General features: G+C 34.4%; 1 protein-coding gene across 1 annotated transcript in view; it reads right to left on the bottom strand.

Moving 5' to 3' along the window:
• Positions 1-12,629, bottom strand: part of TMPRSS15 (transmembrane serine protease 15) — a 53,364-nt gene that overhangs the window by 13,679 nt on the left and 27,056 nt on the right. The window contains exons 14-18 of the mRNA XM_057413034.1: positions 12,056-12,197; positions 7,175-7,264; positions 5,311-5,436; positions 4,710-4,841; positions 2,192-2,302 (exon numbers count right to left, since the gene is read on the bottom strand). Of these exons, the coding sequence (XP_057269017.1) occupies positions 2,192-2,302; positions 4,710-4,841; positions 5,311-5,436; positions 7,175-7,264; positions 12,056-12,197 (601 nt within the window). The remainder of the gene's footprint in view (positions 1-2,191; positions 2,303-4,709; positions 4,842-5,310; positions 5,437-7,174; positions 7,265-12,055; positions 12,198-12,629) is intronic.

The following is a 12,629-nucleotide window of genomic DNA, read 5'->3' as shown; positions in this document are numbered from 1 at the left end:
CACAGGAGGGTTTCACACCCTGTACTTTGCAAATGCCTGACAAGTAGACAATAAACAGTATATTTTCCATCAAGCCTAACCAATGTTTTTTCTTAGCCAGCACTATGTAATTTTCAGATACTGTGCGAAGCTTTAACTTAGCTTAGTAAAACTGATTGGAAATGAGGTTACAACCAGAGCTGACAGAAAAATTGGATTTTCCAGTTCCAATTTCTTTGAGAATATTCACTTTTTTCATTGCAGCTTTAGTTAAAACACACACACACAAACAATAAAAGCTCCCTGAAAACCATTTGTTAAATGTCAGTTGTCCAGAAAACCTTTTCACATCAAAATATTTCAACAAAAATGTGAAGCATATCCACTATAGTAAAAAAAGAAAAAAAAATAGATTGTTATGAATACCTCTTTGACACCCACAGTGCACGAATGAAAGAGATGATAGTGATTAATCAATGGTAACCCTCAGTCGTAAGAAATTTTTGAGCAGTCTTCAAAATCTCTATGCTACAAGAATTCTCCAAATTTCTTTTGACACCCGTTCTCCCTTCTTCCGCTTGAACTATAATTCCTTTTCTCCTCATCAGATCCATGTCCTCCAAATACATTGTTAGGAAGGAGTAAGAGAGTTATTTAGCACTCAACAACTGCTTCGTTCAAATGCCATATATTTTGAGAATTTTGCAAGGGAAAAAGGTATCCTATAATTTTCTTTGCAGTTCCTGGGAAGTTTCAGAAGATTTAGAATTTGAAAACATCAGTTTATCTAGTACAAATTGCCACTTCTCATAAGAAATTGAAATTGGATTAAGAAAAATGAGCAAGACTTTTGGACACTGAAAAGATTCAATGTGAAGATGTCTAATTGAATTTTCATTTTATTTTAAGGCTTAGATTGATTCAGCCAGAGTTTGAATTAAATGAGGTTTTGGAAACAATTCTCCCAGTTCTTTATTGTGAGGTAATTTGCTATGAAGTAACAGACAATCTATGGCAAAATAAATCTTTGGGAATATGTACATCATGTTAGTTTAGGTGATGGTTACCTTGTTCATATCTTCTTTAGCAATGACTGGAAAAAAAAACATTCAAGTTCTCTTTGCTGAAGAAGCATCTGAAGTCAATTTTATTCCATGCATTTTAAAGGAAGACTATCTTTGCAACAAAATAGCTAATTGCTCTATTGTGAAGAGTGAATCTGTGCCTTTGGACATATATATATAGGTATACATATATTTATATAGGTCATATATAGAAATATATGGGGTTTTATATATATATATTACATGCACATTTATATATGCATGTAAAAGATGTTTAACTCAATGAGAATTGTCAGCATATATCCAAGGACATATCTGGTCCCTAGCAGTCCTCTTTGAAACAAAGGAAGATGATGCTGTACTAAGGTAAAAAGCCCACTTACTGCTCCAAAATAATTTGCCAGAACCACCACATTGTCAGAAACATCAATTTAATTTCTGTGCTAGGCCCAACATGCTTTTAATGTCAGTTTTACATTTAACATTGTTGAGAGAATGCTACTTCCATGTTATGCGATATGAGGTCACATACTCATTGTACCTCTACATTTTGGAAATAACAGTTTTACATGGGGACTAAGCAGCAGCATCCATTTGTCTGCTTGTAGCAATATGCACACCTACAATGGATGGTGCTTTTGCAGCCATACCATCCTTTCAACCTATGTCAGTGTTTCCACAAGATAAAGTCTATGCAGGCTGGAGGGTGCCATGTGCTGTAGTTTGGCTTCACACTCACAAGACTGTCTGGGAATTTCCATCAAGGAATAGAACTTCACTGCAGAATTTATACTGCTTTGAAACTCAAATTAATTACAGCAAAAAGTGATAGAATTTGGGAATAAAAATGAATACAGGAGGAAAACATGTCATGAGTTTTCATTTCATTTTGGGCTGTTATAAGCAGACACAGTTTTAAGGACAGAGAACTTCCTACCTTTTCCAGACATCTTCATCAGCTTACATACACTCTCAGAAAAGCAACCTTGTTTTTTTGGTCCTGACAAACTCAATGAGCTACTACTGTGTAAACTGGCATGGTCTGCATGCAGCTGCAGTAGTTTACACTATCTGAGGTTTTGTGGCTGTTTTCCTGCATAATTCCTACTAAATACACATGCACTCCTTCTCTTTGAAAGAAACCTTACTGCACTTTGCTTCATCAGAGCCATCTTCACACTGAGGTAGGTTGTCACAAAGGTTATGCAATGGTATACAATCCCCACTGCCACACTGATGCTCGTTAATTGCACAAGCTCCTGAAAGAAAACAAGAAAGGAAATTTAATTGATAATTACAAAAAAGGTTGATGTTCATTGGAGATCATATGGTTCACCTGAAAGAAAAGTTGAGTACACAGAACCTTTGGTTTCCTTTCTTATCCATCTCTTTTTCAAAATAAAGATTATTTTGAGATAAATAGAAGCTAATTAAGAATAGAATCTATTGCATTATACTTTGTAGCATCTGGTTTAGTTAATATTGCTCCATCACTAATGTTCTTCTGTTACATGTAATAAACTTTGGAGGGATGAGAAAAATCAAATCCTGGCCAAATCTTGTCAAAAGTGACAAACGATTTCAAGTTTCAGATGTTGAGTACTTTCACTAGGGTTTAGAGACCATAAAGTATATTAAGTCAGACATACAAGAGGCACTGAAACCATGTATCATCTTTCAGAACGTGCCTGGGAAGAAAGGTGGAAGAGACAAAAGTAACAGGAATGAATGAGAAAAGCATCCACAAAAGTAGGATTAAGCTACTTCAGTATCAGTTATATAACAAAAGCAGATCAAACAGAGAGTAAAAATAAAGTTATATTTTTCCAAGGCCAAAGTGTATTTTTAATGGCTCCATTGCATACATTTACAGGAAATCCACAGTCATAAACTTAAATTGTGTTGAAAAATTATTTTCGTTATTTTCCTTCCTGGACTTACTAACTGAAACATTTAATCATCTAGAAATCTTATTTAAGGCAAGGTAATTGTTTTGCTTCTGAATTTTTAGTATTAATCTAAAATGATTCATTCATCAGTCAGCATGGCCTGTTGTACAATATGGAAGCAAAATGATATGGTTATAAAAGGCCTTAATCAGGCCTTAACCAGGCCTTCACAATATTCAGTGGTCATAACTGATGCCAGATTTTCCATAGAATTTATTGGTCAGGTTTTTTTTATTATATTGCATACTGCCAAAGACTATTAATGTTCAAATTATGCTTCCTTTTAAAAAAAATCAATATTTCATAGAAAATTAAAATATGAGGAAAAATCTGCTTTTCTTTTCACAATTACTTTATTTACTGACAATCCTTTTACCCTTGGGCCTGCATGCTAATGATAATAGTCTCTGTCCTTTGGCTGAAAAGATCATGAATAAGCATCATTCTTTTGCAAATGGAACTTCTTAATATATTTAAGAAGAACTGGCAACAGCCACTTGGAGAACTCTGCCTTAAGTTTAATTTTTGTTTCACAACAAAATATGGGCAAAGCTGGCTCAGCAAATATGCTGAACCAGCTAAAAAAAGGCATAGCATTGGACTGTGCATATGTGATAAGAAGGCGGAATAAGAAGCAGCAAAATGGTCTTATGTCTGTATAAATCTACCTCTCAGCCTTTCACAGCAGGATTAAATGTAGTTGATTTTACAAAGATAAATCAATAGTTAATATTTTTATTTTTAAGATTAAGAAAAATACTGTTGTTAATCCATTCAAAAGACGCAGCTGGCTAAACATGCTGGGGGCCACTTGCCTTTATGATGTTTAAAGTACGAAAGCGTGTAGATTCTTGTTGACTTTCTGTTCATGTAAACTAATGGTATTTCATATATCTCTCAATACATACTGCTTTTTCTTTCTTTTATTTTTTTCTGTTGTCAGACTTCCATAGAGGTAATACAAAGCTTTTAAATAATTCCAACAAGATTTGCAATAGAGTTAGTGTAAGTATTTGTCCTGGTAAGCATATTGCTGTTCCATGTACTTTAGCGTTTGGCTTCATTTTGCAAGTTTTTGGAGAGCTGATTGCCGTATTACTTATATATGTGTCAAATCTAATTGCAGTCTCCAACAAAACCTGAGCCTTTTAGAAGGGGACTGGCTGGGACTAGAAACACTGCTATCCAAATATTTAAGTCTAACTCTTCTGAGATCCTTCACAAGCTGAGGATCAAATTTTGAAGGTGCAAGGAGGACTGTATTGCAAACAGTAATCAGAGTTACATATACATTTTTCTTTTCTAGTGGATGTAATTGATAATAAGTATTTCACAAATGCATTTAAAAACACATTAGTAACATCCTCAAGTGAGTCACAAAGTGATCTTCTTTTCTGAGGCTTGTATAACGAACAGTTTGTCTTTGCATTCTAAACATTTGAATATCTTTTGGTCAAAATAGTGAGTCAATTTTTCACATAATATTACACAGTTTTTCGTAGGATACCGACACTGGTCCAGTTACAATAAAGAAACAAAAACATCACTTTTCATGCTAGAAAACAAATTACAGATGGGTAACTACCAGGCTTTTTCTCTTTAACTTTTCCATATTTCTGTTGACAAAGGACTGAGGGTCAACTTCCACTCTCCAATTTTTCTCAAATGTCTTTGAACAGCAGTATAACCTCTTAAATACATGGGTTCATATGCTTACCTAGATGGTAGCCAGTAGTAAAATTTGCAAGAAATCCCCTCTTCGTTGTAGATTTGTCCGTAAGGAGGATTACTGTCATCTGATTTGTTGTAGAGAAAACATCTGGCCGTGGGTCTTGTCCTGTATATACAGCTTTTCTCCAGGAGAACATGGATATATTTAAGCTACTTTTGTTCTTATGTATTTCAAAATGTTTTGGGTTCAAAAGCAAATACTGCTACCACATGAATAGTTATTCCCCAAAACACAACTGCTATCAGACTGCAATGATCAAAGCTCAACCCCAAATTTGACATATCATTATAGAAAAATAAGGTTCAACTAAGAGATTATGCTTCTGTTTGTCCACACAAATGAGCAGGCTTATTTATCAAGAAGTTAATTTTGTTTGGATTGCATAGAAAGCTAAGTGTGTGCAAACACTTAGGAAATATGATGTCACATAGAGTATGCTTTCTCAGGTTTTCCTCCTAATTTCTGAGATCCCAAAATATAAAGAAATATTGAATAAAATTAGAGAGTTACTTTCCTTTATGTTATATCCTACAGTTTGCTCCAGCTGTCTGATTATATTAATTTTGTATGCTATGCTGCTACTTGCCCAAAAGTAAGGACGTTGGTCCTCTGCCATCTCTGACTTCAACTACATCATAAATATTTTCCAGATCAAAAAACTGAAAATGAAGTTGAATGTTTTTTCCATTTTCAGCATTTAAATACCACACACCTAGAAAATAATAACACACACACAAAAAATCACCTTTTCAGCGTTGCATTTACAAATCCTTCTGGTTGAAGGATTTGGGGGAAAAACACAACTCTGTTAAATTATTAAGATCACCCAAGAGGTTTAGAAGACTAAATCTTATCTTTAAAAGCAACTTATTCTGTCAAGACCCAAAATTCGATTGACTCTCATCTCTAAAACACTTTTGAAAACTGGATTTAGGCTCTTAAGACACACACATGCATTTTTTTACCATTCATTACAACTGTGAGTTTCCCTAAAGCAGCAAAGCTAACTCTTTTGTAACTGTGAAAATGTGACAGTCTTGACACTAAAGACTTATTTGATAGTAAGATAATATCTATAATCAATCAGTCACAGAAGCCTGCCTTTCAAGTTAGATGTCTTTTTTAGAGTAGAAGTGTTTCCTTCTGTTTAGCCTATGCTTTACAATATTTAATCTATGTAAGTGTGGATGCTATCAAAATCTTCTAAAGAAAGTAAGAAAAAAAAAAAAGAAAAGAAAAAGAAATCAAACCCAATTGTTTTATAATCTGTTCAGGGAATGAAAAACATTTTCTCAGTAGTAGGAATCTCATCTGGGAACTTGTGAAATTAATACCTGGAAATGAGAGCTATAACTCAAATGAGACAGAAACACGAAATTACAGCCTTTGTGATTAGCAGCACAACACAGTTCTCTAGTGAAAGGTGAAGCAATAAATAATTAATATTTCATTAACAAGTAATGACAGAGTTCTGTTCCTTGTTTTATCCATCAACAGCACAGAGTGTACAACCTTGTAACATTTTCATTTTTGCCAGCTGTAGCTTAATCTATATCAAGTAGCATTAGTACAGTAATGATGTCTTTCTTAGAGCCATAGAATCATAGAATGGTTGGGGTTGAAAGGGACCTTAAAGACTGTCTAGCTCCAACCCCCCCCTGCTATGGGCAGAGGTACTTTCCACTGGACCAGATTGCTCCAGGCCCCATTCAGTCTGGCTTCGAGCACTTCAAGGGATGGGGCATCTGCCAGTTCTTGCAGCAACCCTCACAGTAAAGAATTTCTCCTTATACTTAATATAAATCTACCCTCTTTCAGTTTAAAGCCATTACCCCTTGTCCTATCAGTACTTATATAAAGTCCCTCTCTAACTTCCAGGTACTGAAAGGATGCAATAATTTCTCCCCAGAGCCTTCCCTTCTCCAGGTTGAACAAGCCAAACTCTCTCAGTCTATCTTCATAGGAGAGATGCTCCTGTCCTCTGATCATCAATATTTTTCACTAGTGTGTTAAGAAACACTCTACAAAGAGAGGATCCTTTGCAAAATGTACACACACATTCTTTGGCCCTAGAAAAGCTTAACTATTTAACAGAAGAGATGATGACATTAACCTGGCAGATATATTGAGGTATAATGGTAAAATGGGGATGTTCAGCACCTTGTCTGTTGCTACATTGACATAAAGATATTTGACATAATAGTCATGACAGAACTGGCCTGTCTGAACCCATTCCAAAGGATTATGCTGGTCTTCATCACTTTTTAATCAACTGGAACATGATTCCTTAACTTCTGCTAAAAGCCATAGAGTTTTCAGTTAAAAGGTCCTACTGTATATAGCTTAGATCTTTTTGCTTGACAGCATTTGACTTAGGAAAGCAGATTTAGTATGCCTACTTTTTATATAGCTAAACTTCTTTTCAGAAAAGTTGGAGAAGAATGACTTACAAGAAGCTTGATTAGGATAATTGTTTGGAAAGTTTTCAGAGCTGAAGGTATTGTTTGGCTCCCAGAGTTCAACCGGCCCTCCACAGTCAGCTGTAAAAGAAAACATTTCAAAAACGTAATTAGCCTATTGCTTATTTTTGCAATTTGTTGTTAAAAAGATAGGAAGAAAATAATTTTATGAAGAGGGTATTCAAGCTAACTTCATCACTGTAAGGGTAAGAGTTGCAGTGCTATTGATATAGAGCCTGAACAATGAGTTGTGAGAAGCCAACACTCTGGTAAGGACACAGAGCATTGAAGAAATAAGGTTTCTAAGAAATTCACTGTTCTTATTAGTTACAGTGTCTAAGACCTGCTGACTCATGCAGTCAGTGCTGCAGTGTTACAGCTATAGGTCTTATACTGCTATTTGTGAAGTGCTAGTGCCCAGATGCACAACTGTATTCATGATCATGCCATGAGAAGTCTTCCCCGTGTAGTTAGGGGAAGGACACAGTCTGTCTTTCATTTGGTGATTATTGGTCTGCTGTGCACATGGCAGAAAATATAATAAAAGAATGTGATACATCCTTTAATAAATTATAATCAACTGTATAATTTACTATTACATTAATAGAAAAGCTAGAAAATGTCAAAGAAACAGATGAAAGTTCCCCCCCCAGTATAACCTATTTATGCACTTAGCTTTTATGCCTTGCTTATTATCTGATTCATTTTCTTGCAGCATTACCTGATAGCCAAGTATGAAGCACATTTTGTCACATAGCAAATAAGCTTTATAGCAAAAAACCCATTATACTGTCATTTTGATTTCATCAGGACCCAAAAACTTTTACAGTTAAACCCTCTAAATGGTAAAAGTGGCCATTTGCTTTTTCTTTGAAACAACTTCTCCAATAAGAACTACTTATTTATTATTTTCTTATTGACATCTTAATCATAAACATGTATATGCACTTATACATAAAAACAAATAAAATGTATTTATAAGCAATTATTGTAGATATGTATGTACAGATACATGCACTCACACGAAGAGCTGATTGTACTTTATTTACTCAATAGTCTCTTTCAATATATAGTTTAGATGGCAGTTTACATCCAAAATATGCAGCTTCCCATTCCAAAACTTCACTTCATGTTGAGAAATATTATTTATTTTTAGTTCAGCTGTACCATCTTAATGAACTTTGGTGTTTTCCCACTTCTTTTGTTTACAATTACTTTATTCAAAAATAAACAGTGCTCCTTCACCTACTTCAGGAATTAGGAGTTAAGGCGAAAGAAATTTACGTTTTAAATTTTGCTTTGTTGTTTGTTTATTCTTTGAATTAAAATATTTTATTTTTTTTTTAACTTTCAGAATTTGGCTAAACTTTAACAATTCCCCCTGCCCCCACATTATGGCTGAAATTTTGTGTTTCATTATGCCTTATCAGTGTTCCATAATCTGAACCACTTGGTTGGAGACCGCATAATCTTCGAGTCCTAATGAGTTTGCTCATTGAATCGCACTGCATGGAAGCTCCTATATATACAAGAAAGATTTGAACTTTATCACTTCATCATGACAACCATGCCACAGAACTTTCTATTTCACCACATCACTCCTGGCAAGAAAAAGGCAAACTCTTGTAAGGAAAAGGAACTGCTAACAACCACACACTAATTAACAAGTGTATTATGTTTCGGTTATAGCTCACAATGAGGACTATCGGTAAATACAATTAACAACAAATAAATATTATATTGGCTTTTTTTTTTATAGAATGTTATTGCATGTACAAATAGACACAACCATTGTAAAGCTGCATAAAAAACATGACTCCTAGTCAGCATAATCTGATAATATGAGCAGAACATACACAACTTTCTTAATAGAAGAACAGGTGCAATTTATAATGAAATCTGCTCTCGTGTTGACCACATGTAAGCCACATTAATAATGATCTTTTTTTTTTCTTACATCAAAAAACTAGAAAGAATTTATTTTACTAATGCATGGAAAAATGTTTTAATAATTTCTGATGATCTTTAAATTCAAATTTATATGGAGTTATTCATATAGCTGTCATTTGTTAGAAACCAAATAGTAATCAGCACAAATGGTTTATCATTGAGCATAATAGACAATTTTTCTCAGCACTGAAGAAAATTACATATGACCTATTCATAAAGAAAATCCTCTGTGTATTGGTCAACATTTTAATTTATTTTGACATATACATCTTAAGTGTGTAATCTACATGGTAATTTCCACACTGTTGTTTGTGTTAAAAGACAGGTTATAAATGAATATGAAGATGAAAGCAGTCTTTGTTTTAGATGAAAGTGTAAGCTGACAGTCTTGTGCAAAAGACAAAAGCAAATCCAGCTTCTCTATCACACCACCAAAGATTTGGTTTTACTTTTCAATGAGCTTTTGTGGCACTGTGAATGATGCCAGTGCCTCTTACTAAAGCTCTAAGTCTAGCAGAAGAAATTGGCTTAGCTCACATTCTTTCATCTCTTGTTTATAGACATGATGTTTGTATTGAAACCATTAGTGTTAGAAAGCTTGCACCACATCCATCAAAGTAATTTCATGCTTCTTTGAAGATGACTGATAACATTCACTATTTTTTAGCAGGTTACAGGCAGCATATAGATAGCACACCTCAATAAAGTTATGAAAACAAGTTAGTTTTTCCGCAGCAACAGCTTAGCCTGAGCTATTCTATCATATAGAAGAACAGTATGGATCCTCTCTAATCTGCTTGAAAAGGAGTTATATGCTATGTGACCACTTCCTTATTTTGAATATTAAAACTTGATCACCATATTTGGGGTAGAGCCCTATAGTTTGAGTGACATTTCTCTTGTGTTTTGACAGCAGCACCCAGCAACTATTTACCACAGGGTCATAATACCACTAACCATTAGACTGATGCTAACTTGCGAGGTGTTTACCCGCAGCACCTGAAAGACAGCTGGAGGTAGCAGACATCAACACCTCTGCATTGTATTACTTTTATGAAAATTCCAATTAAATTCCAAAACTGACTTTGATGATTTATGACTGAAATTACTAGTGTTATTAAAATTTAATTTTGCTGACAGAGGCATATTATTGAACTCTACTTTCCCGTGTCTCAAGATGGAGCTCCAAAACCAGAATTTTGCTCTTATATTTAGAAGGTTTTGGTTTCTTATCTGTCCTGATGCAGTAGATTTAAAGGTGATAGATTTGATAGAATGACAATATTAGTACACAGTACTTCAACATAAATACAATGCAAACAGTCTTTTTCTATTATTTCAATTTTAGACCATTTTTATTTACTATATGCTGTCAAAACAGCAACTAATTGTGCTTTGTAAGTGACAGTAAATCCAACAGGAGGCAATCCTGAAACATACTCACTGTCTGTTTTGATTATTTGAAGCCAGCTGTGAGTAGGTCTTTTGTAGAAATCTCTTCTTCTTTTACATAAATTACAAGGCCCTATTGGATCTTTTAATGCTTTCCACAGGTTCTATTTATATTTGTACCAGTTTTTGCTTTGAATGCGTGTGGATCTGGTTAATATTGTATGCAATTTTTATTCAACATTTTAGATATATTTTCCAGATGTATAATGATGGCAACAGGTATTTTTGTATATTTTTCTCAGTGAGATTCTGCTAACTAGCTCAGTGAAACTGGCATGTTTTGAGGAAGCTTACATGTCTGTGCTTTCCTCTAAATGACTCTGCAATTTGATGGGTCTGGATCAAGCTATATAACCTGTTTGGAGAAGTGCATATGCACTTTAGGTAACAACATTTCATGTTCCATTAATTTCTACTTGACTTGGAGCTGATGGCAACTATGAATAAACAAAATAAGCTCTCCTCCTATTTCCTTCTCTTTCCCTGAACCTGGGATTTGGAAGAGGTGAAAAGTAGTGAGATGAAACGAGATCAAGCAGAAAAAAAGCCCTATCCATTATTACTAGGTCAATCACTTATTCATCACTGCTGCCTTACCACAAGTAGTAGTTACCAAAAGCAAAATTGAAGAAATCAGGCTTTGGTTTTGACAGATTCAATAATTTATGCATATAGTGAAATCTCTCATTAGATAAGAAAGTGGAAAGAGTCCCTTGATTGTTTTCTGGGGTTTTTCTTTTTGGTCCACTCATTTCCTCCAAAACCAGAACTAACTGCCATTGTGTCCTTTCTGTTTCCCTATTTAAATTTTTTTATAAAGCAAATATTGCTTTATTTTATGTCATCAGATACAGTAGGAATAACTATATGGCCAAATATATATTGGAAAGAACTCATTCATTGTGATAATACCTCCATTTTGGGTATTAGACATTCACATAGATCTTGCTCCACTCTTAAAACATTCTTGCACTATTTCATAGACTCATTCCCCTAAATGTGGGAGTTTTCAGTGTGTGTGTGTTCTCAGACCTTGGTGAATCAAGACCTCTAGTGATATTTTCATGTGACTTTGCTCATTCTCTTGTTATCCTGCTACATTGCTTATCATTCAAATAGAGAGGTTATAATCTTCCTTCTTTTTCATCTTCCTTTCTCTTCAGTGGCTTTCTGGCAGCTTTACTAATTAAAGTTTTTAGAGACATTTTTTTAATTATTTCATTATTCTCCAGGCTTCAAGTTTTGGAAGATACTGTACTGATAATAGCTTAAGCTGTGAATCTACCAGACCTGTTACTATCAACAAAGTTATAGGCAGAGAATCTGACCCCAAGTTTGTTATCCTGAAGATAATTTTATAATGCTGAAGAGAGATTTTTATAAAACTGAAGGCAGAAAATTCTGAATCGCTCATACCAAAATACTAATAGGAAATGGCAGTCAACTAACTGTAATTTAGTGTTTACTTACTAGGACCTGAAGGGATGGCAGTAATAGATGGAATCACAGTTGGCTCTACATAAATACTGTCATTACACTTCCCCTTTGTCAGGCCAATGTCATCCACGGCAATATCACTGAGACCAGGTCTTTTAAAGGCATCAAAAATAACCTGAAAAAAAAAATAGAATTTTATATTTTAATTAAACATTTTTGACCTTCCTATGCTGAATCATTTTGTCTTTCTTGATTGCTCTTATTTCCACTGTAACCTACACTGGTGCATCACTCAAAGAAGGGCATCAAGGAGAAAACAGAATTCCTTGCAAAAAAAAATCCAGCACCATGCCAACCGAGTAGATATTTCTTAAGACTGCAGGAACTCTTCATATAAATGATGAACATGACTCAGTAACTTTACTTTTTATATATAAATACATGCAATTTTTGAAATGCAAACTCTGTATCAGCCGTCAGTCCAAACTTCTGATCCAATGGCATATCTCCGTGAAAAATTGAAATTGATCTCATTTGTTAATATCTACAGATCTAAAGTAACCCTGCTACCAAGGAATTTGTGCTGGTGAAATACAGCTAGGTACAG

The sequence above is a fragment of the Pezoporus wallicus genome, unplaced genomic scaffold (assembly GCF_028554395.1).
Source record: "Pezoporus wallicus isolate ANWC-B61680 ecotype Strahan unplaced genomic scaffold, APGP_CSIRO_Pwel_v1 contig_6484, whole genome shotgun sequence".
Taxonomy (NCBI): Eukaryota; Metazoa; Chordata; class Aves; order Psittaciformes; family Psittacidae; genus Pezoporus; species Pezoporus wallicus.
The sequence above is the reverse complement of the archived record's forward strand: the minus strand, read 5'-3'. Positions and strand labels throughout refer to the sequence as shown.